Source organism: Littorina saxatilis, linkage group LG14 (assembly GCF_037325665.1).
Source record: "Littorina saxatilis isolate snail1 linkage group LG14, US_GU_Lsax_2.0, whole genome shotgun sequence".
NCBI classification, from domain to species: domain Eukaryota; kingdom Metazoa; phylum Mollusca; class Gastropoda; order Littorinimorpha; family Littorinidae; genus Littorina; species Littorina saxatilis.
This window is the reverse complement of record NC_090258.1, coordinates 26324554-26349758: the sequence shown is the minus strand read 5'-3', so window position 1 is coordinate 26349758 and position 25205 is coordinate 26324554. Positions and strand designations below refer to the sequence as shown.

Here is a 25205-nt window from a genome sequence, read left to right as displayed (position 1 = left end):
GGGGGGGGGGGGGGGCTGGCCCATATTCAAACAGTAAAAAAAAAAAAATGTAAACGTAAGTTGTAGATGCTCTATTTTTCTGTTTATTCCATACACTTTTAACTTTGTAAGTTGCCGCCAAACATGTGAATGTATTTGTTTATTCTTTGGCAGAGCCCAAAGGACAAGCCTGTAAGTATATGTTATCAATAATTATATAAATATACGACATTTATGTTATCGTATAAGAAAAAAGACAAGTCGCGTAAGGCGAAATTACTACATTTAGTCAAGCTGTGGAACTCACAGAATAAAACTGAACGTAGTCCGCCGCTAGTGCAAAAGGCAGTGAAAGTGACGAGCCTGTTTGGCGCGGTAGCGGTTGCGCTGTGCTTCATAGCACGCTTTACTGTACCTCTCTTCGTTTTAACTTTCTGAGCGTGTTTTCAATCCAAACATATCATATCTATATGTTTTTGGAATCAGGAACCGACAAGGAATAAGATGAAATAGTTTTTACAACGATTTCAGAAATTTAGTTTTGATCATAATTTTTATATTTTTAATTTTCAGAGCTTGTTTTTAATCCAAATATAACATATTTATATGTTTTTGGAATCAGAAAATGATGAAGAATAAGATGAACGTAAATTTGGATCGTTTTATAAAAAATTTTTTTTTACAATTTTCAGATTTTTAATGACCAAAGTCATTAATTAATTTTTAAGCCACCAAACTGAAATGCAATAGGTCCAATTCATTCTTCTTACTCGGCGTGACGTTATCAAATGGATCGGCTAGCTTTAGCCCTAAGGGGCACAACTCCGCTCATACTCTCTTCGCGCCGCCATATTGGATGCCGTCTTTGTTAGTTTTCTTCATTGCACTCTTGTTCTTTTTGCGTATTTCACTGTGTATGCAGACAAAATGAAGAAAACTGTGCATGCATGAGTCCAAAGGGGATCTGCCTTTTTAACACAACATAAAAAGTAAAGCAAGAATACATTATTATATTCATTTATTTATTCTTTATCTCAAATTACCATGCAGACAGTGCACCAAAATTCACAAGATAAAGCTCTCAAGACAGGCAAATGAGGTACAATGCAGCTCAGGTAACTACTGCAAAGTATAATTTTCAAAGCATCCTATCACAGTGTTCACTCTAAAGGCACAACCGATGGACAATTGTTGATTAGCGCACTGCACACAGCAAAAAATAACCAGTTATAATCGTCTTCTCCGCTCAGTAACTTCCTTCCAGTTGTCACCCTGATGGTAAACAACTTTAGGGATCCTAAAGTGTGCCTGCTGACTGCAGTTTTGGGCCACACAACGTGTCATTTTCACTTTTGTCGAGTCGCCACCCAACGCTCAAGCACTGTCAGAGATCGTGCAAGGCATCCAACATGGCGGCGGATGACCAATTCCAGAGAGTTACGACCCGTGATTCTCATACCGCGCGCGCCGAGTAGAAATGCTGTTGATAACTTGAGTTTCTGCAATGGGCCTATACCGAAGTCCGGCCTTCGTCGAAGATTGCTTGGCCAAAATTTCAATCAATTTGGTTGAAAAAATGAGAGCGTGACAGTGCCGCCTCAACTTTCACGAAAAGCCGGATATGACGTCATCAAAGACATTTATCCAAAAAATGAAAAAAATGTCTCGGGATATCATACCCAGGAACTCTCACGTCAAATTTCATAAAGATCGGTCCATTAGTTTAGTCTGAATCGCTCAACACACACACACACACGCACGCACGCACAGACACACACACACATACACCACGACCCTCGTCTCGATTCCCCCCTCTACGTTAAAACATTTAGTCAAAACTTGACTAAATGTAAAAACGGTCATATAGGTTTTCACATCCATGGGAGGTAATCGGAACTGACCAAACAGACTGAGCCAGTAGCGCGACATATGTCGTGACAACCAGGTGACAGTATACGTAAAGTAGAGCGACATATGTCGCGACAATCAGCCTAAGGGTAAGGTATCATCCATCGTGTTGATAGATGGCGCAAGAATTTCGAAAATGTATACCAAATTCAGAAAAATATGAAAGAATGTTGAATGTTTGAAGGAATCTTGTATAGTACTATATACAAGAAGAACAACACTTGTGAAAACCCCCATCAGTAGAGACTTTAAGAGTGGTGAAAAAGCTCACGACTTTCGTTTCGTCGCTGTTTTCTTCTCGCCCGTTGAGTATGCGCGCGCAGACCGAAAACTCACTGATGCGTGTTGCGATTTTCGCGCTTAAGAAGGCAGAAGCGAAATTCTGTTCTCAGCGGGAGGGGACTGACGATACATGCGCAATTGACTTGCATCCCGACGTTACACATTAAATTTACACATGTGAAATATGAAACACTACTCAAAGTAAGATTTGACTCACTTACTCAACTGTTTTATCCATATAATAGCAGACAAAATTGCTTCCAAACATATGAATCGACAATCGGCTCGTGTCCGCCATCTTGAATAATCCTTACTCCAACCTGACCAAATGTATGCTTCAGAAAACAAGTGAAAAATCGACTTTAGAGTCCACTCTAAGCCTTTGGATAGCAAAATATCAACAGACTTAAAAACAATCTAGTAACTAATTTCCAATAAATATATGATTGTCATCTAGAAATATCCATATTATACTTACGAAAGTAGTTTCGTAGAATTGCCCAAATCGACGAACTTCGTGTGGCTGATTGCAGCGAAATTCTTTTCGCAACCTACCGGAAGTGACGGGTACACACATTTTGTGACGTAGCACTTCCTTATATGGGACGAAACGAATGTGGTGGGACAAAACGAAAATGATCTTAAGGTATTATGTTCTGTATCTGTTAACTTTTCGTCAAATTTGACGTCGGCCAGCCCAAATAGGGTTCCTTGGTCTTGGTGACAAAATGTGCACTACGTTCAGTTTCATTCTGTAAGTCTAAATGTGTTGATTTTGCTTTACGCGACTTGATTTGTTTTGTTGTTGTTTTCTGATAATATTGAAATGTGATTGAAAAAAAGAAAGGAAGCTTTTCAATATTTGGCCCCCAAAACGAGTGTAAACCTGGTATCGCGCTGCAAGCCATAACGCATTCTGCACTTGAGTGTATTGTACTTCCCGATAGCTCCGTCCTCTGCATCGATTTGCTTTCGAACTTGAAACCATTTCTCTCGACTCGGCAATCACTTATTCATATCAGAAGTAGTTTGCCTTTGTTAACATTGTGACGGTTTACTGTAAACATTGAAGCATTTAAGTTAGAGGATAATGTGTTCGGTTCCATAGAAAAGAGAAGCCATTTTGCCTCAAAAACAAACGAAAAAGAAAGACTGAAAAAAAAGAAACAATATATTATTCAATCTCACTTTGCGCTGTTGTGTTACTAAGGTCAGAGTTGACCTCTCTTGAAAAGTGTTTGCTCTGACGTCAAAAGCGCAAACAATTTAGAAAAAAACACAAGCAGTGAAACATGACTTCTAAGGTCAGCACGAGGCTGTGCATGTGTCCCAGTTATTGTTTGACCTGTTGACCTCATAACGTGATATAAACACGTGTAAACATAAGGATTCCTTATTACATAAGGGATCTATTACATAAGTGTAGGACAAATAGATTTGTCATCATTTTCACGAGCTTTCATTCATAAACACCTGGGAAATAAATCTCATGTTCCCCATGCAATAAATCCCCGGTTACCATAGTTGCAGGAAGCAGGTTATACATGGATAATCAAAAGCAAACCCAATAGAAACGCTCGGGGATTCTTCGGCTCTTTTCATTAGCGTTTCCCCAGACATAAACAGACGACATTGCTTTGCAAAGTTCCAAAAACGAACGCGAAAACTGGCAAAAGTAAACAAAAAACAAAACTACTTCACGAAAGGTCATAAATTCATCACAAACAAATAAAACCTAGCGATATGTTTTGTCTTCTTACAAAGTCATGGAGTGCGTGTATCTGTGTTTCGATACACAGACGTTCGGAGAAACACGAACGTCAAGTTCAAGTCAAACCAATTGACCCCTGACACACAAATTTTGACCCGTGCACAAGACGTTGTATCGATAAACGAAGTGCAAATAAGAAATAATATTAAAAGCAAAGAACATAGCAACAAGATATGCAAACATCTAACAAAGCCGAACAAGCAGAATGACAGGTCTAATGAAAAACAAAGAGGCAATGGATCGGAAACAACATCGCGATTCTTTCCTTCGCTGCACGACGCAAATCTTCTGTGACCTTTGACCCAACGTAGCTTCCACATTCGATCGTTAAGCTTAATATTAGCAACTGAAAACCGAGGGGGTGGAATTCTGAGAGGAACCTACGGAACTGTGCATCCTCAAACCTACCATATTTATCCCAACATTTTATGAACTCAAAACACAGAAAGTTGCTTTCACACAAGCTTTGATTGCAACAACGTGTTGGGGCCCCAAACCATATATCATCAAAACGAAACTCGTATTTCAAAGCATGGCTCCCTGTGTTGATTTGGCACTTACTTTCTCACTACCAAAATGATGACAAAAACGATGTTTGGTGGTTTGTTGTCAGACCAGCTTTTTTGTCTGTCCTCGAGGGGCATATCGACTTTTGTTTCATATTCATTGACCGCGGCCTTCGACCAAAAGACGATATGCTCCCCCTCGGATCGACAAAAAAGCTGGTCTGTCAACAACCCATCAAACATTTTATAATGTCTATTTGACATACTTGTGTTTACTCCGTTTACAGCAACATTTTTGTTTGTTTGTATTTGATTATATCCTATATTTGGTTTTGCATCACAAAAATACCATCAATATGATCATTTTCAAAGTATTTTATTTCAGCACATGGCCTGCCGCCCATCTTTGGTATTGTCGCTGGCCTATTCCTCTGCAGTGTTCTTGGAATTGGGCTATTTTTGTGGCGAAGAAAGCTCACACACCAGGAAACCAGTACTGACAGTTTACTCATGCACTTACTTAAATACAAGCACACCGCCAACATGCACGCATACATGCACGTAAGCACACATAGACACTCGCGGGCACCTCCTGTAGGTATAACCAACTTAATTTTCTAATTCATTTACATTTGTTTTGGGTCTGTACTATTGAGCAGTCTTGTTAAAGTTGTAAGTCATTCAAATAAAAGGGGAACAATGGCCGTCGTGTAATTTGTGTAAAACCATATGTTGGATTCCAGATGCTTTTGTGTGTGTGTGTGTGGTTGGGGGGGGGGAGGGGGTGGCAGGCCCATATTTAAACAATAACAGAAAATGTACAGAGACAGAGAATCATTACCAAAATCGGGCGAAGGGTGTAAGTATGTTTTATCAAAATAATTATACGACATTCATGTCATCTTATACGAAAAAATGCATCGTGCTGTCGGAGATATTGTCGGAATAAAGTTCTAAGAAAAAAGGAACTACACCAGTGCACGCTTGTTATCTGAAAAGTCAAGGTCATTTGCAAATTAGTTAGCAAATCGCCAGTAGCTGGCCTCGTTTTTGGACAGGTGTCGATGTCAAGTGTATTGAGGCATCATCCTTCGTGTTGATAGATGGCGCCAGAATTTCGAAAATGTATCGTCCAAGGGATATAATAGATTAAAGAACAGTTTTTGTCTTCAGTCGCACCAAGAGCTATCCAGTTCGGTACGATTAGTACATAGTTTTTGATCGTTTTCTTTTTTTTTTTTACCTTTTCATCAATTCAGCTATACTGGGTAGGGGTAAAGGGGGTCGTGATTGCAGGCAAACGTGTCACTTTGACGTTTTTCGATGTTTCAAACATGATTCAATAAGACAGGTAGAGATTTTACATAGTGATTAGATTTCGTAAGTTGCCAGAAGGAAAACAAAACTATTATTGAAGCAAGGATATGGTTGATTCACGATGAGGTTGAATGCAGATTTTGAAGAATATTGAGAACAAAAATTCATCTGGATAGGATTTTTCTGACATTTTGAAGAGATTGCTATGAACAGGGATATTTCTATTGTCTTTGGCTATGTTGTAACCTCATCGCCCTTTCTGCATGCCTCATTCATTTCATGCAGATTCCTGTTTTTTTCAGCAGCAAATTCAAATCCAGAAGAAGCTGCAGCAACGTAAGTATTGTGTCTGTGTTGTAAACTCTGAAAGAAAATACTACATCTCTTGTTCAACATAGACAAACAAACTAAGAAACAAACAAACAGACAGACATACAAACAAAAATGGGTTTGTAATTCGAATTGTTTGTGCCAAAATTCCCGTGCACCGTCCTTGATAGCTTTTCATTTAATGATACTCCACCTTGATTCTTAATTTCAGTTTTGAAAATTACAGTACCTCCATAAATGACAATGCAAATTGGAAAACAAATCTGCCAAACTCAGAAAAAGTAACATTGGGTGGTTTTTCTGGAGAGATTACTTTGGTCTGCATCATGTGTTTTCCTTTCTTGTAACATCATTGAATATTCCTTTTGAAACTGGGTAGTGCTCGTGCAATGCTACGTTTAACATTTATTTCTATTTACTTAAATTGCTTTCTATTACAAAACAAATTCAGCAAATGTTCTTTGTAGAAATGCCTGGCCGAATGCGACGCAGGGATCAGTGTCAGAACTTAAGGCCAACAAACAAAATAGTCTGTTTACGTATCCCGACCGACCCTATTTTTTCGCGCGACCCTAGACTTTTTTTTGGCATTTGGGGGGAAAAAAGTCTGTTTTTTGGCAAAATAACTTAAAATTATGGTTTTTTGGGAGAAAAAATTTTTTTTTAACATTCCCGACCTACCGACCCTATTGTTTTTGCCTACGTTACCGTAAACAGACTTTTTTTGTGTATGCCTAATATTGGTTGGCCAGTCTAGCCTACTCCAACAATGACCTATCGCCATTGCCCCTCCCCCCACTCCATCTATCTACACCACGCGCCTATCTCTATCTAGCTCTCTCTATCTAGCTCTCTCTCTCTCTCTCTCTCTCTCTCTCTCTCTCTCTCTCTCTCTTACCCTGTCAAATATGCACAGAGTATGACTGTTATTCAAGCATGACAGAACGCCAAAAATATGTCCTGCTCTTGTGTCACAGACCTCAAGTTGAGACGATGATTGACAAGAAGGAAGACGGAGAGGCGATCGACACGAAGAAAGACGGAGAGGAGATCGACACGAAGAAAGACGGAGAGGAGATCGACACGAAGGAAGACGGAGAGGAGAACGACACGATGGAAGACGAAGAGAACGAGACTAGCCAGGACGAAAGCGGGTCACAGTCGAATGACGACCTTGTTGCGTCTGAGTAATCATGATTGTGTTTTGGACTAATTTTGATTAATTTTGTAATTGGTGAGTGTTAGTATTGCATATGTGTCCGGCCATGGTGAATTAAAAGACAATTCTTTCCACAGTGTCCAAAATGTTCAGCTATAACGGAGTTTTATTTATTTATTTTTTTTCTTAAGGCTGGAGTATACACCTGAGGCCATATTTCAAAGTGGTTAGGCAGTTTTAAAGGTTTGTTTTTATGTTAGTTCAGTGTTTTGTTTATCAGGAAAAAACAAAATGAATAGAGCTTGTCGCGCAAAATTTTGAGATAACGACTGAAGTTTGAGCATAGGTATGTGATTTTTTCACGCAAACCCTACTGAAGAATTTGTGATATTGTATTGTGAATATGTTAACAAAAAACAATCGGATGATCTCAAACTGAAGAAGAGAAATAGGGAAGCAAAATAGAACATCAAACATAGTGATTTTACAGGTGAATTTGGAGAAAAAAAACCTTATGTATCCATTTTTGAAGCCCAATTTGAAGCATGGAACACAGTCAAACATAAATTAAAAGTGTTAAAGTGGTTACAGTGTTCAGAAATAGTGTTAAATAACAAGTTGAGTTATCCCTCTTCACAAATTTTAAAAGAAATACACCTCTTGTCGCGCAAAATTTTGAACTGTGATGCTTTTACTACCCCCACCCCCTACTCATTTTTCAGAAAAAAGTGCATATTATCTTCCAAATAGACAAGCAAGGTAGTCAGATGATCGACGAATTATTCACTGTTGGTCTAGCTCAGGGGCACAAGCAGCTGGGTGTTATTTGTTATGTTCTCGGCTGTATAAAAACGATTTGAAATGACATCATTTGTGTGACGTCATGAAGACGGAATTATTCACTGTTGGTCTAGATCAGGGGCACAAGCAGCTGGGTGTTATTTGTTATGTTTTCGGCTGTATAAAAACGATTTGAAATAACATCATTTGTGTGACGTCATGAAGACGGTTCTGTTCACTGATGTTCTACACGTAGATCGGTGGTCTTGCTCAAATTCTGTTCACGACTTGAAGGATCCCGTAACCCGGCATAATTAACAGACCCAAGGTGAAGGTTTGTTGGGGGACAACGAACTTCCGGTTAAAAACACGTGGACAAAACACGAGGACATTTCACTACAAAATGGATTGCTTCGGAGGGCAGATCAGCGCACAGAAGCCCTCTACGCTTAAACTTAGCTGCAGCTACTCACTTTGCGAAAATAAATCCTCGGTAAAACGTTCTCTCACATAAGTCTCGCATGCTACACCGCGCGCCGTGAACCATTGTACCTTTTCCGATTGTTCTTTTCGCCGAGACAGCGAGAGATTCACAATCACTTTCAGCTGTGGAGAAAACGTGAAGCGATTACGTCCCTTTGTGAGAAAACAGGACGTTTTGATATATTTGACGCGGTTGTGACGACACTTCTAAAAGTACACCCGAAGTTTGTTGTCCCCCAACAAAGGGGAAAGCCGAGACTAATAATGGCGGCCACCATGCGCTCAGTCGCAAACCCATAGACCAAATAGCCTGACCGCCAACTCGTCACGTGACCCTTCGAGGTTACGACGCTCGACGTTCACAGGGGTGCTTTAGCGTCCGGTTTGAAAGACAGTGAAAAGAAAGCACGCTCCAGTTATTTGTGACAATGGGAGGTGACAATGAACTGGATTTTCCAAAACTCCAAACTAAACTTTACAAAACTCATCGAAAAACATGTTCCATATGCACTTTAGCTGAGTTTATTTTAGCATTTTCAGAACTTACCTCGGCAACTTCGTCCATATTTGCAATCAACACCGGATATGACATCCCCCTGATTTCTGAAAGGCTTGTAAGCGCAGCTTCCTAAATGCGTGAGGCCGCTACCTCGTAATAGAGAGACAGAGCGGAGAGAGAGCTAGTTGGCGGTCCAGGATAAATGGTCTATGCCCAAACCCTACTGCAAGCAGAGATATCTCTGCTGCAAGTCGTGAAATGCGGAAGTTTGAGAAAGTGTCTTTAATGATCGGGCTGCGACCCTTGAAATGAATATCCATATAATTAATGTGACCAGGCAATTAAAAGCGTTGAAATATAACATGCGTGCAGCTTACTTACCATAGTCTATGTTTGTCGGTTTCAAGAATAGTTTTATCTCGTTTTGTTATGTTTTTACAACAGGCTGCAATTGCATACATGTACGTAGGGTGTTCTGGAAGTCCTTAGACTCCAAGCTCCTGGCAATGCCTCATGATATTTACAATGACGTCTGCATACTGCAATCTGTCATTGGCGATGACACAAATGTTCATGTATCTCAAAGTTTCCTCTGCAAAGAAAACAGCTCTCAAAGAACGCTACCCGTCCATGTTTACTTGCCTGTCATGGAGCTCAAACAAAGGGAGTTTACAGCAATGATGTATAAACATCTCTAAAAATATTGTTATGTTTCTCACACCTACTGCATGTTGTGGGAATTTTGGGGGAAGAACGCTCCTTCCCAAACGAGTTTTTACAACCGGTACAATGAATGTAAATCGGGTAGACACGTCTTCAAAGATGACACCCGCCCAGACCGACAGTTGAATGCTGTTACTGCAACAAAAGTTGCTGCCGTTGAAAAATTGAAGAGGTATAATGCACAAATCACACACACGGAGGTAAAGGACACATAGATAATTGAATCGGCACCTATCGTTGTGATCTGGCACAAGCCTTTACGGGTACACAAGCGTTGCAGACAGTGGGTGCCCGAGATCTTTCTGGTGTACAAAAAGGGGTATGTCTCGAAATGTGCATAAAAATTGTCTCCAATTGTGACTACAGAGAGTGTAAGGATTTTGTGAAGGTTGTCACAGGCGATGGGGACTTGGGTCTATCAATCTGACCCCGGGCAACACATCGATCAGCCGTTTGGATGTTCCTAAACGGCTCCACCCCTATCAACTATTGGTGATCTCGGAACACTGGCAAGAAGAAGGTGGTCCCATTTGTTTGAAAATAAGGACAAATCGCCACAATTCTAAAAGGGGAGCAGCGTACGGTTACCTTAGGGCAGTACATGCATCATTGCCTGCCCGTGGTGTTTAAAGCTTGGCGCCAAACACGGGTACTTGAGGGTTGATGCTACTCCATTGCAATGTCCCGTTTTACACAGCTTCCAAATTAGTCGAATTTACTAACAGATTAGGATGTTTGCCTGATGTTCCGTTCACTATATTTTGCTGAATTGGCCCCTTTCGACGTTTTCCTGTTTTTACATTTAAAGAAAAAGCTCAGAGAAAACCGTTACGAGAGCCCTGATGCTGCTGTCCGAGAGTAAACGAGGGTCATTAAGGGTATCGGCAAAAACGCTCGCGCCGACATGTTTGAAAGGTATTTTTACAGAATGTTAAAGTGTGTCGCAGCTCAGCCGTCGCGATATAACCTTGAATGGTTGAAAACGACGTTAAACACCAAATAAAGAAAGAAAGAAAGAAAGTCGCAGCTCAGGAAGGATCCTTCAAGAAAATGGCGTGGTCAAATTAACGGTGAGCTGTGCGCTAATATGAGATTCTAAGGACTTCCAGAACAGCCCTCGTATAAGGGGATTGGATTGGATTGGATTGGATAAGATTTACAGTTCAGTGAGGTTACCCTCATGGAAATTCGGGCTGCTTTCTCCCCGGGGAAAGCGAGCTGCCATACATACGGCGCTACCCATATTTTTTTTTTTTCCTGCATGCGTGTATTTAAATTCCTCGTGAGATTCATTACACATTTTATTCACAGGTTCCTCAAAGCAATATGTGACCATCCACCACGAAATGAGTCGCATGTCACCTCGCGCGGTTCTGCGCTAGGCTTAATATAAGTCCGGGGAGTGTCTGGTAACAGTGTGAGGGTCACCTTAGTCACAGGCTTATAACTCATACAGTTTTTGCTCTTTTCTAAAACGGTTTTCACCACTGGATAGAGCATAAAAAACTCTTTAGGAAAATGTAAAAATATGAAAATCATGCAAAGGTGACATGCGACTCATTCCGTGGTGGAGGGTCACATATGTACAAATCCGCAGAAAGAAAAAAAGGTGGTTTCCTCATTCACTTTTGTTTTACAATTTTGTATCTGGGGGTGGTCAAATAGGATTTTGCGGAAAACACCGTGATTTTGAATGTGATCCTAACTGAACATTTTACCTTTAGAAATGATAAATAAAACATTATTTTGTGTAGATAATTGAATGGAAAGTATCACCATATCATAATACGTGACCTATTTTTGTGCATGCAGAAAATTATCGAGGTTTGTCGAGGGAGTACACATATACAATTATCACTAATTTAGCAGTAAAAACGTGATAACACAAAAATTCCTCTTCAGATCATAACCAAATTTGAACACAACTAAGTTCCATAGATACAGTTACAATACCTAGAAAAACAATAAGTTGTTTCCTTATTGCTCACTCCACGTTTATCCCCCGCTCCAACCCCAACCCCATGTCTTGACTTTCTTTCTTTCTTTATTTGGTGTTTAACGTCGTTTTCAACCACGAATGTTATATCGCGACGGGGAAAGGGGAGGAGATGGGATAGAGCCACTTGTTAATTGTTTCTTGTTCACAAAAGCACTAATCAAAAAATTGCTCCAGGGGCTTGCAACGTAGTACAATATATGACCTTACTGGGAGAATGCAAGTTTCCAGTACAAAGGACTTAACATTTCTTACATACTGCTTGACTAAAATCTTTACAAACATTGACTATATTCTACACAAGAAACACTTAACAAGGATAAAAGGAGAAACAGAATCCGTTAGTCGCCTCTTACGACATGCTGGGGAGCATCGGGTAAATTCTTCCCCCTAACCCGCGGGGGGCATGTCTTGACTGACACAAATGAAGAAGAAAATCATTTGGGAGCCCAGTATGTCAGTTGGTAGAGCACTGGACTTCTGATCCATGGGCGGAAGGGGTGGGGGTCGGAGACGGTATCCATGTCCCACCCCCCTGTCACCACTGTTGTACCTCAGTCAATTCTGACAGAAGTGCAGGTGACGGATTACAGAAGAGAAAAAACCCTCGCACAACAACTGTGTTTAACTGGTTGATGAATATGCATTTGTAAGATGTGTGTAGCGTGTCAAAGTGACACGTTTGTGCCTGCAATCCCGACTCGCTTGACCCCTTCTCTGTATAACACAATTTATGAACAGGTAAAAAAAAAAACTTTAAAAAAAACGAATAAATATTGTGCACACTAATCGTACAGCCAGTAAAATATCCTCTACGAATCTGTTTTTCATTTTGATGTAGCTCAGCTGGTTCTTATTTTACGATTATTTGAGAATGACGAAAAATCACTTACAACAGTGGGCGAGAATGCGTTTCTTTTGCCCTCTACTGAACATAGTTGTTCACGTATTTGTGTTGCGCGCGCGTGCATGTGTGCGTGTGTTTGTGATAATGTATTATAGTGCAATGTTTATTATAGTGCGAGTGTGTGAGTGTGTCTGTGTACGTGTGTGTGTGTGTGTGTGTGTGTGTGTGTGTGTGTGTGTGTGTGTGTGTGTGCACCTTTTTTTCCACTGCTTTGGCTACTTAAATAATAATAATAATAATAATAAATGAGCATTTATATAGCGCAACATCATAACTTTACAATTATGCTCTTTGCGCTTGACACATTTAAAATTAAAACACAGTTATACAAGCATTTACATCTACATTCATAGTCAGCAACGCTTAATTAAAAGCATACACCATCAAACATATACATTACAAAAGATTCTTCCACTAACTAAATAATAAAAACATGAATAAAATAGGTAGTGAAAACAAGGAAATACCAGCTGAATACCCTTAATCAAACAGAACATGTTATCAACAATACTGAAAAACAGCCCTAGATGTTTGTATACATTATCACATTATCACTAAAACAACAAATACACTACATGTAGCCTACTGATGGACTGAGAAAACAAAATCAGGGGTTGTATTTCTTGAAGAGGTGCGTTTTAAGTGCTCGTTTGAATGCTTGGGGTGTCTGAGAGTGGCGGATGTGAAAGGGGAGAGAATTCCATTGTGTGGGTGCGCAGAAAGTAAAAGTGCGTTGTCCGTATGTTTTGGTTTTGGTGTGTGGTATGGTGAGGATGCGACAGTCAGAAGAGGCACGGAGTTGTCTTGCCGGAGAATAGACGGTGAGGAGTTCAGAGAAGTAAGCAGGAGACGAGCCAGAAAAGAAGTTAAAGCAGAGGGTGGACAGTTTGTAGTCAATGCGGGCTTGAATAGGTAACCAGTGCAGTGTGTGAAGAAGTGGTGTTGCGCGATCTCGTTTTCGTGCTTTCAGAATGAGGCGTGCTGCCGAGTTTTGGACTATTTAAAGCCTATTTAGGTGACCATCCACACGTGGATGGTGACTTAATTAACGGATTGTGTCCTATAAGCGTGGATGGTTCCTTCACCTTTATTGTGGAAAGCGACATAATCGTGGAAAGTTACCTGGTACGTATTGTTACTTAACATATTTTGTGGATTGTAACTTAGTTTTGCGGAATTGTTACCTTCATCCAGCACCAGGGCGATGTGGTTCCCGCGCAATTTGATCATCAGAAGGGGTCAACTGCGAATGCATTGTAAACAGATGTCAATTGTGGTATCTCTATCTTATATGATCGACAATTGCGTTGCAATAATATGGTTTCTGTTTATTTGTTTGTTTTGCAAATGAGACTAGAGTACTCTTTTAGATTAGCTTTTGCTATTCTTTTTTTTTCCAAACAGACGCACGCATGACTGTGAAAAACATGTTCTGCCATTGTTACTATTGTAGTGCAAGATGTTCAAATGCAACGGGAGCTTTAGCACCTTGGACAAACATCCGAGTAAAAAAAATATCCACCATCGTTTGCCTTTTGAACATTAAAAAGCAAGAAACGCTGAATAATGCATGTAGCTTGTGGTGCTTACGTGAAGTGAGTGTCAATGCTTCTAGGTCCAAAATATATGCTTGTCAGATACCAATCTGACAATTATTATGCAACAACTTGCCTTGTGTACTTTTCAAACACAAAGGAGAAAGAGAAAAGAAAAAAAACGGAAATTACACACAGTAAAGTTTTTTTTCAATGCCAATAAAACTTTGCACGAAAAGATATACAAATGCAGACACACGAAACACAATATTTTTTAATGCCAATCCAATATAACTTTGCAACTTTTTATTAACATCTTTCTTTCTTTCTTTCTTTATTTATTTGGTGTTTAACGTCGTTTTCAACCGTTCAAGGTTATATCGCGACGGGGAAAGGGGGGGGGGGATGGGATAGAGCCACTTGTTAATTGTTTCTTGTTCACAAAAGCACCAATCAAAAAATTGCTCCAGGGGCTTGCAACGTAGTACAATATATGACCTTACTGGGAGAATACAAGTTTCCAGTACAAAGGACTCAACATTTCTTACATACTGCTTGACTAAAATCTTTACAAACATTGACTATATTCTATACAAGAAACACTTAACAAGGGTAAAAGGAGAAACAGAATCCGTTAGTCGCCTCTTACGAAATGCTGGGGAGCATCGGGTAAATTCTTCCCCCTAACCCGCGGGGTTTTTTTATTAACAAAAACACGGTGCACATGAGTAAAAAATTAGTTGTGACAACAAGACAAATTTAACTTAATATTTTGTGCAACAACTAAAATTTTAATTTGCTTATAAACAACCAAACACAATTAGCTTAAGGCAATGTGCAGCTCTAGAAATAAACGTGGAGAATACATGGAATAACCTAGTTTTCTGGGTTGTTATTGAAGTGACTTTTAAATAAATGAACACATTTTGAATATTAATGGTCAGACTGCCGTTGCAATGGAAACAGCCGCCATATTGGATTTCTGGTTATACAGCGACATCATACATCAGAAATGCATGATATTTGGCACAATGATTCACAAGACTTATATCAGCAATAATATAGAATGTTTTTTTGACTAAAGACTACAGTTGAATTTAAATTAATTTTTGTAATAAGGATTAATGAATTTTTAACCATATTCATTGATCCTCATTACAAAAAATAATTTAAATTCAACTGTAGTCTTTGGTCAAATACTCGTTCTATATGATTGCAGATATAGGTCTTGTGTATCATTGTGCCAAATATCATTCATTTATGATGTATGATGTCGCTGTAAAACTGTTTCCTGTAAATCCAATAAGGCGCTGTTTATGCCAGTGTCCATAGCAACGGCAGTCTCTGTCCTTTAAAATTCACAGATTTTTCATTTCTTTTTATGTCACTTCAATAACTACCCAGAAAACAAAGTAATTCCATGTATTCTCCAAGTTTAAATTTGGCAATTTGAGTGCCTCACATTGCCTTAACAACTTACTGTGCACAGTCTTTTACAGGAAGCACTTAAAGTAAACATACACACTGAACATTTAGTAATACCAGCACAGAATTGTTTTTGCCATTTACATTTTCCTTCTTCCACACATATAGATATATATATATATATATGTCACAGTGGAAATGAGAATCCAGTGAGATTCCGAATCGCACTAGTGGAGATTGGAATTCCAGTTTCAACTAGGGCAAACTAGAATTCTCATCTCCACTGGATATTTGCTAGTGAAGATTGGAATTCCAGTTTGCCCTAGTGCAAACGGGAATCCAGTTTCAGTGGAGATGGAAATTCCAGTTTTCACTAGGGGAAATAGGAATTGGGGGGGGGGGGGATTGGGGGAAATAATGTGTTCAAAGGTTTATAATTGTTGTTAAAACCATTTCATCTTGAGTCACTCATGACTTTAAGGCTTACTCATTTCAGGTATTGAAATGCAGAAATAAAAACAAAAATTATTGAATTGATATAATCGAACAACACAGAGTAATTGCGCACAATAAGGTTTTATTATCAATATCATTAACTCATATCACAAAGTTAAAAGTTTATAAAAGATGAAGCATGAAAGGTAGGCCTATCTATGCTACATGCCTTCACACACACTCCCACACATGCATGCACTCACGCACACACACAAACATGCCTTTTTTGCTTTTTTTCATTTCACTGGAAATCCATCAACAACAGTTCTTGCAAAATGTGCTTTCTGGGTGAAATTTTTTACAGCAGTCTGTGTTTGCTTTTCGGCAATTGCACCGTTTCGTTAGACAGCCGTTCAGTAATCGTGGTTTTACAATACAATACAATACAATAATACTGTCGGCTCTGATGGCCGAGGCCATCTCTCTCTCCCTCTCCCTCTCTCCCTCTCTCTCTCTCTCTCTCTCTCTCTCTCTCTCTCTCTCTCTCTCTCTCTCTCTCTCTCTCTCTCTCTCTCTCTCTCTCTCTCTCTCTCTCTCTCTCTCATGCTTCATCTTATATAAACTTTTAACTTTGTGATATGATTTAATGATATTGATAAAAAAAAACTTATTGTGCGCAAATACTCCGTGTTGTTCGATTATATCAATTCATTAATATTTATTTTTATTTCTGCATTTCAATACCTGCACTGATGAGTAAGCCTTAAAGTCATGAATGACTCAAGATGAAATGGTTTTAACAACAATTATAAACCTTTGAACACATTATTTCCCTCAATTCCTATTAATATTTTCCCCTGGTGAAAACTGGAATTCCCATCTCCACTGAAACTGGATTCCCGTTTGCACTAGGGCAAACTGGAATTCCAATCTTCACTAACAAATATCCAGTGGAGATGAGAATTCTAGTTTGCCCTAGTGCAAACAGGAATTCCAATCTCCACTAGTGCGATTCGGAATCTCACTGGATTCTCATTTCCACTGTGACATATACATACGTATCAAATAATTCTGCACACACCGGAGAGCACTCTTTAACTTTCTGCAAAGACGGCTGTTTCACATCGAATGAATGAAGCATGCTGGGGGCGGGGAGAGGGGCAGAGGGGAGGAAAGACCCACACACACAAAGAAACCAAAACAATAACATGTTACATGCGACAGTTTCTCTAAACAGGCCAAAGCAATGATTAAATGAAAAAAATGTCACAAAAATCAAAACTCTAATATCTGAAGTCACTCAATCCCCATGACGTTCATACATACTGGCTGCCTCACAACCATCTAAGCATAGTGCTGATTAACCACACTCCTTAAATTGCAACTCATTACAAATCATGAAAGTAACTCCCAGTCTATCACAGGAAATGCCCAGAAATATAAAATTAAAAAAAATACACAGCACAATAATGAGTAATGCCTGAAGAATGATAAGCTCTGTGCCACTTCCATTTTTCTTCCCACAGAAAAGAACATTGAATTGGGCGCTTCAAAGAACCACTCATGACCAAACATGTTTTCTTTTAAGCCACATATACTACCTTGATATAACTGTATACATCTTTAAAAAGAAACCCTCTTTGCACAGCGACACAATCATTCAGGCAAGTGCAAAACATAATTATCAAGTTGCAACACAAATCAACAGAAACAATTCTCTATTACAAATAAAACACACACACTGAGACACACACACACACTCAGCACAAAAAGAGAATAATGCCTGAACAATCCTCCATTTTCTTCCAACTCACACATCACAACATTACAAAGGGTTCTCCACAGAAGAGAGACAAAATATTTTACACTTCGTAAAGTTTCGTCATGCTGTTTCAGTTAATTTATCATGTCATCCAAACAATACTACTCCTGACGAGACAGTTTTTTGCAGTCACATGCAATCTTGATATAACCTAATAGTAAATATATTACAAACAAACCAAAATAGTTTTTTTTTACACAGCCTCCAAGGACATTTAAAATACAGAATTCTGAAACTATATATCAAACAGAACTTAACAACTAAGTTTTGAGAGTGCACAGAAAATTCTAAAACTGCATGACAAGATACAGTATCACTATCAACAGCTTTTGTTAGGCTACAACAGAAAAATAACACAAGCTGGGAAAAAATAACAACAACAAAATGTGGCAGTTCCTCCAAACAGATCAAAGCAAGGACTAAATCTCACAAGTATGACCAAAGGCTAACATCTAATGTCACTTGATCACTTAATAGGCTGGCTCACTGCCATCTAGACAAAGCGCAGATTAACCATAATCCTCAAATTGCAACATATCACAAATGAAAACAAAAACAACAATAACAACAGAAAAAAACCTTTCTTACAAATTAATTAAATACACAGAAAAAAAGAGTAATGCCTAAACATTGACAAGTTCTGAGCCATTACATTTTTCATCTAATAGAGACGTCAAAATATTGAACTGGGCATTTCAAAGAACAACACTTTGCATCTAACCAAGTTTGTGCACTTATCATGTCATTCAAAAGCACTAGTTATGACCAAACAGGTTTTCTTTTTAGCTACATGCGACTTTGATATAACTGAAGAAAACTGAATTCAGAAAGAAACGCAGTTCACTTTGTGCTGCCATGAAAAGTTTCTTTCTTTCTTTATTTGGTGTTTACGAGTACGAAATTAATTCGTAAAAAAATCGCAGTTCTTGACTCTTTGGGTGCAAGTCAACGAAACTTGGTAGTTCTTCTAACGGATAGCTGCCTGAGGTATGACTAAAAGCCCCAGGGGCTCCGTGCACCTGGATTTGACAAGTTCCGTACCTTTAAATAACAGCACACACAAACAATATCATTTAGTTTTATTGCAAGACTTTAGCAATTACATAAATGTTATGGCACAAAAACCCTGTCAAAGGTCTCTGGTGAGCTTCAATGCCAACTCAGGACTGGTACATGAAGCATTGCTCAGCGTGAATTCAGAAACTCATGGCAAAACTAAACCAAATCTCTCACACCCTAAACCTGACAGGTTTGTTTAAACTCATCCCTAATGTTTTTCAATAAATGAAAAAAAGAGCATTTTTCAAAGTTCATCTAAGGCCACACAAAAAAATAGGTCTGTTTACGGTAACCCGACCGACCCTATTTTTTTTCGCGCGACCCTAGACTTTTTTTTGGCATTTGGGAAAAAAAAAATCTTTTGGTTTTTTTTGGCAAAATAACGTAAAAATATGGTTTTTTGGAAAAAAAAAAAAAAAAAATCCCGACCTACCGACCCTATTTTTTTGGCCTATGTTACCGTAAACAGACCTCTTTTTTTTTTTGGCCTAATGTTTCTTCTTTCTAATCTCGGTCCTCACTTTACTACAGGTTTGAGCTTCAGTGTAGTTTTTAAATAGATCTGAGAAATGTTCACCTGCTGATCTCACTGCACTGATTATCATTGTCTTTGTCACTAAGCATGATTTTCCTCTGCCATTTTTGATGACAGTGTCGCAACAGCGTTTCAGCCTACTTGCATCTTCCTCAGAAAAAATGACTGGTCGCCCAAACTTGAAAGAGCTGTTGCCTGCCTGACTGACACAGACCGGCGGTTGTGAGACTGTTGTGGCATTTGTTGTTTTTCTTTCAATAGGTGTTGCCTGCAGGACAAACTCACAGAGGGGAATCTGTACTGAGGAATCCTCCTCTGCAACCTGACTGTCCAACTCTGCAGAATCAGACTCTGCAGAATCAGACTCTGCAGAATCAGACTCTGCAGAATCAGATTCCTTGAACTTGCTCAGTATGTCACGAAACTTTGCTGTAATTCGTATCCCTGTGTTAACATCATAATGACGGTCAGCAGTACTCACAGAGTGATCCATGTGACGTGCCATAGTTTCCTGAACAGACCTGTCCACACCCATCTTTCTTGATCTGCTTACCAGCGTTTTGCGCAAAAGAGGGACTTAGATACTTAAACTTTCAAAACTTTGAGTTGTACTGATCTTGTCTTGATGGAAAAAAAATCTGTTATGATGTAAGAATGTTTGTGTAACAAGCTGTCAATTCATTATTGAGATTTTAAAAGTTAGGTCTAGCCACGCAAAAATAAATTCTTTGAAAATTGCTCTCTTTACGGAGGGCACCTAGGATGTTCTCAAGCGGTGAGTGTTTAAACGAAAGGGTGTTTTTACTGTGTGTAAAAGCCCGACAGTGTCTGTGATGGTTTACAGGAAACTGACTGTACCTTTCAAGGCTTATCACTAAGTTGCTTGGTCATTTTCCTTATTAATCATTATACATCAGCCATGGGTGCAACATTTTGTTGCAATAACCAGGTGTGCTTTATCAGTTTGTTTTGTTTTTATGGACATAGTTGTGCAGTTTGCAGCAGGAAAATTATCACAGTTTCAAAAACACTACGGTTATATGAAAGTTCTGCCATTACTTAGTCTGTCAGTTCACCTTTTCCAAAATCAGGATCACCATCTGAATCGTAGAAACTTTCTTGATCATCCTTTTGGTCATCTTCTACCTGCAACTGACAGAAAAGGGCACCATGTTTACTTTGTTGAACGTTTGCAGTCTCCTGCTTTAGACTACACAAGCATCTACTGTCAAAGCACCCACTGTTTTTTGTATATATGCAGTAGTAGATGACAGAAATTTTAAAGATAGGGTACAGAAATGCATGATATGAACTAAGAACTGAAACCATTAACCTTATAAGTAGCTCATGAACTCACACTTTAAAAATATTGTTATTTCGTTTTGATGTTTTTTGGCCCAGCAGACTTTGAAGATCATCTCAGCAGATTTCCAGCCAACAGTTACCAAAGTTTTCACCATTAACATTTTTCTTCTTGACCAACAGCAGAAGAATGAGACAGTAACAAAAACTGAAAAAGGCTTGGATCAATTTCTCTTTCTTAGTTCCAAATAATCAGAACAACAGGAAATATGTTTTACAACTCTAGTACACAGTATTAGCCAGCATGCACACTTTCTTCAGGTCAGCAGACCACAGATAACTTGGAGGGAAAAGCCTGAATGATATGTTAATACTTACTTGATGGTGGATCCGCATCATTTCATTTCATTTCATTTCATTTTCATTACTTTATTGTCCCATCGCTGGGAAATTCGGGTCGCTTCCTCCCAGTGGAAAGCTAGCAGCAACGGAGTCGCGCTACCCAGGTGTCTGCGTGTTTAGGTGTATTCAGCCACCTGCACTTATGGCAGAATGACCAAGGTCTTTTACGTGCCATTGTGATGACACGGGGGTGGGACATGGCTTCCGTCTCTGGGTCTGCACATTAGGTTGACCCGTGTCCGTCCCGGCCCGGATTCGAACCAGCGACCTTTCGATCACAAGTCCAGTGCTCTACCAACTGAGCTACCGGGCCCCCTCAAAGCCTCAGGGAGTATGACCCGAAGCATATAGTCCATCTCCTGAGGAAAAAGGGTAATTTCTTTGTCACATGTTGTACAAAGAAAAGGAGGGATAGGGTGGAGGGTGGTGATGGTGATTCGAACTATGTGTGTATGTGTATGTGTGCCTGTGTGTATGTGTGTGTGTGTGTTCACATATGTGTAATTATATAATATTAGGCCTATGTCCAAAACAGAATAGTAAATCTGGTCTAAGCCCACGGGTGTGTACAAAAAGCTCACCATTTCACCTACAAGATTCTTTAGACTTTTTGATAGTAATACTGATTGATGGTTTCAGTCTGGAGTTACATTCCAACACTAGCAATCCCTCTTTTACTCGATAACTAGACAGTTTGCAGAGTAAGCAAAAGGTAGGTTAAAACAAGAAATTCCTCCGAGGTAGGAAAAACACCCCCGTCCTTAGCATTCTCACTGCCACCAACTGAGCAGGCACGTCAGAAGTCGGAAGTCAGAAGTCAGAAGTCAGAAGTCAGAAGTCAGAAGTCAGAAGTCGGAAGTCGGAAGTCAGAAGTCAGAAGTCAGAAGTCGGAAGTCAGAAGTCAGAAGTCAGAAGTCAGAAGTCAGAAGTCGGAAGTCGGAAGTCAGAAGTCAGAAGTCAGATTGTTTGGCCCTGATTCAAACTGTCATGAGTTCCAGCCCAGGTAATACCAAATATTCCAACGAACATAGTGCAAACATTACAACTGACCATTTCTCCTTATCAATCTAAATACTGCTTTCTGAAGGAAAAGTCTAGCACAGACATAAGTTTCTCCTTCGCATGAAGCCCTGGTGGTTACTAATAACTAGCTACCCCTAAAATATCCATCTATCGGCAGCAGTTAAGCTTAACTGTACAAACATACCTGCACGCTGGATATCTTTGTAACCGTGTGCCGAAACACTACGATCACCTCGGGAAGCGAAGTGCAATCAAACAGGTTTGAAAATATTAGGGCTAATTTCTTAGCCCTATAAAAACTGTTATGCAAACCCGAAGGTTTCCATGAACATACAGACAATCGGAAACCACCAGACCCTATCACAAACAGAATTCTACAATACACCGGTGTTGACTTTAAAGGCCAACAACTCGGGTGCAGAGTCCGTTGCGAAAGGAGCGGTAGCCTCCCCTGTCACAATCGCCCCCGTTTGAAATGAACTTCGTCCCGAAGTTCCGAACCGGGAGACCACTGTCCATCCCAAGTTCGCAGAATGGGAACAGCACGAAAATGTTCAGTGGTCATATTATGCCATTACCTGAACATATCATGCCGAGTCCCATACCTGCTCGCAAGCGCCAGATGTAACCGTGTGCCGTAACATTACTACGATCACCTCGGGAGGCGAAGTGCAATCAAACAGGTTTGAAAATGTTACGGCTAATTTCTTAGCCCTATAAAAACTGTTATGCAAACCCGAAGGTTTCCATGAACATACAGACAATCGGAAACCACCAGACCCTATCACAAACAGAATTTTACAATACACCGGTGTTGACTTTAAAGGCCAACAACTCGGGTGCAGAGTCCGTTGTGAAAGGAGCGGTAGCCTCCCCTGTCACAATCGCCCCCGTTTGAAATGAACTTCGTCCCGAAGTTCCGAACCGGGAGACCACTGTCCATCCCAAGTTCGCAGAATGGGAACAGCACGAAAATGTTCAGTGGTCATATTATGCCATTACCTGAACATATCATGCCGAGTCCCATACCTGCTCGCAAGCGCCAGATGTAACTGTGTGCCGTAACACTACGATCACCTCGGGAGGCGAAGTGCAATCAAACAGGTTTGAAAATGTTACGGCTAATTTCTTAGCCCTATAAAAACTGTTATGCAAACCCGAAGGTTCCCATGAACATACAGACAATCGGAAACCATCAGACCCTATCACAAACAGAATTTTACAATACACCGGTGTTGACTTTAAAGGCCAACAACTCGGGTGCAGAGTCCGTTGTGAAAGGAGCGGTAGCCTCCCCTGTCACATCTTGAACATGGATAGCAGAACATCCATTGCCACGTTTTCCTGTTCCTTATCCAAGATATCTAACCTCATGCTGACATCCAGGTACCCTGCAATTATGTCAACAAAGATATTAGGCACACAAAAAAAATTGTCTGTTTCTGGTCACCCGACCGACCCTAAATTTCGGCGCCGACCCTAAACTTTTTTTTTCCCAAACTCAAATTTTTTATTTTTTTTTGGTGGTAAAGGACAGGGTGAGAAAATGAACAACAAAAACGTGTGAAAACGAAAGTCCGCTGACGATTTGTAAATGTGTTGAGTGTCTTGTCTCTATGTATAGTGAATCCAGTCTCTTTGCGCGATTTTTAAAGTTAGTTTCATTGGTCTACATTTGGGGTAAAAAAATAAATAAAATAAAAAAATAAAAAAATCCCAACCTACCAACCCTATTTTTTTTAGCCATGTTACCAGAAACAGACAATTTTTTTTTTGGCCTTAGCAAAAGATCATGGAGGACTGTGAATAAATGTTATACCCCTTCAATGCCTGCAACATTTACAATGCATAGCTGTAGCAATCTGTTACCGTGGCTGTGCAGAAACTTTTTAACATGGTAAGGCCAAAAAAAAAAAATTGTCTGTTTAGGGTAACCCGACCGACCCTATCGATTTGGCGCCGACCCAAAAACATTTTTTTGATTTCAAAAAAAAAAAAAAAAAAAAAGAGGTAAAAATGCTAAAAAGAGACATTTGGCGTTTCTTTCTCTCCCTTTCTCTCTGTTTTATTTATACGTTAGTTTTGAAACATGTATTCATCAAATATAAGAAGTGAATGTTCAGCCTACATAGCATTTACACACAACAACAAAAACAAAAAAAAACAAAAAAAAACCTACCTACCTACCGACCCTACTTTTTTTGGTCATGTTACCCTAAACAGACAATTTTTTTTTTGGCCTAATCTAGATCAAAAATAAACTGTCCAATGTGGTTAGGACTGCTTTCCCTGAAAATAAACTGAACCTTAAGACACAAGAGAGAAATAACCTCAATTTCTGATTCCTAAACAAATGCAGCGAGTTAAATTTTCCATAGACTTACCCTGCTGATTTGTTTCCATGATGTTTTCTTCTGGTTCCAATGAATTATACCTGCACAGAAGATTCATCAATCATCAAAGAATATTCTTTACCAACATTTTTAACTCATAAACACAAGTGGTGGTAATGGTGGTGGTGTACAGTTGGTGGTGGTGGTGGTGTACAGTTGGTGGTGGTGGTGGTAGAGGGGGGGGAAGCAGTGAAAAATCTTGATTACATCACATTCTAACCTATAGCTCTATGGATTCTGTGAATCAGTAGGTCTCAAAGTGTTATTGGGGAAAATTTCATCACAATAGACCAGCTGCTTTGGAAACAAACTTTGTGTGAGAAGAGAGAGAGAAATGTAACATTGTGTGCTTAACGCCCAGTCAATCACAAAGGATCATCTCAGGGTGGTGCTGCTGAGACATTTTAACGTGCGCCACACTCAAGTCAGAAGGCGAAGCTCAGGCTTCATGTCTTACCCATTCACAGTATACTGACACCGGGCCGACCAGTCCTAGCACAAACCTTATCAATTATCATGCTAGACACCAGACCACTAGAATCGAACCCACGACTTACCGCTCAAAAGGCGGACGCCTCCACCACTAGGCCACCGTGTTGCAGTAGTTGTGGGGTAAAGGCGGTGAATGCATGAG

At 39.7% G+C, this 25205-nt stretch overlaps 2 protein-coding genes across 3 annotated transcripts in view; one reads left to right on the top strand and one right to left on the bottom strand.

The window, feature by feature from the left end:
• The window catches only part of LOC138947449 (mucin-5AC-like), a 34297-nt gene extending 24922 nt beyond the window's left edge, over positions 1–9375 (top strand). The window contains exons 9-12 of one of the 2 annotated variants that reach the window (XM_070318928.1): positions 154–171; positions 4832–4939; positions 6069–6099; positions 7071–9375. In XM_070318928.1, coding sequence (XP_070175029.1) covers positions 154–171; positions 4832–4939; positions 6069–6099; positions 7071–7284 — 371 coding nt within the window. In that variant the 3' untranslated portion in view covers positions 7285–9375. Of the gene's footprint in view, positions 1–153; positions 172–4831; positions 4940–6065; positions 6100–7070 lie in introns of both variants that reach the window. The other variant, XM_070318927.1, reaches the window with a different exon arrangement.
• Positions 9376–23477: 14102 nt separating this feature from the next.
• Positions 23478–25205, bottom strand: part of LOC138946752 (cyclin-T1-like) — a 110054-nt gene continuing 108326 nt past the window's right edge. Inside the window, exons 13-14 of the mRNA XM_070318155.1 lie at positions 24563–24612; positions 23478–23569 (exon numbers count right to left, since the gene is read on the bottom strand). Of these exons, the coding sequence (XP_070174256.1) occupies positions 23478–23569; positions 24563–24612 (142 nt within the window). The remainder of the gene's footprint in view (positions 23570–24562; positions 24613–25205) is intronic.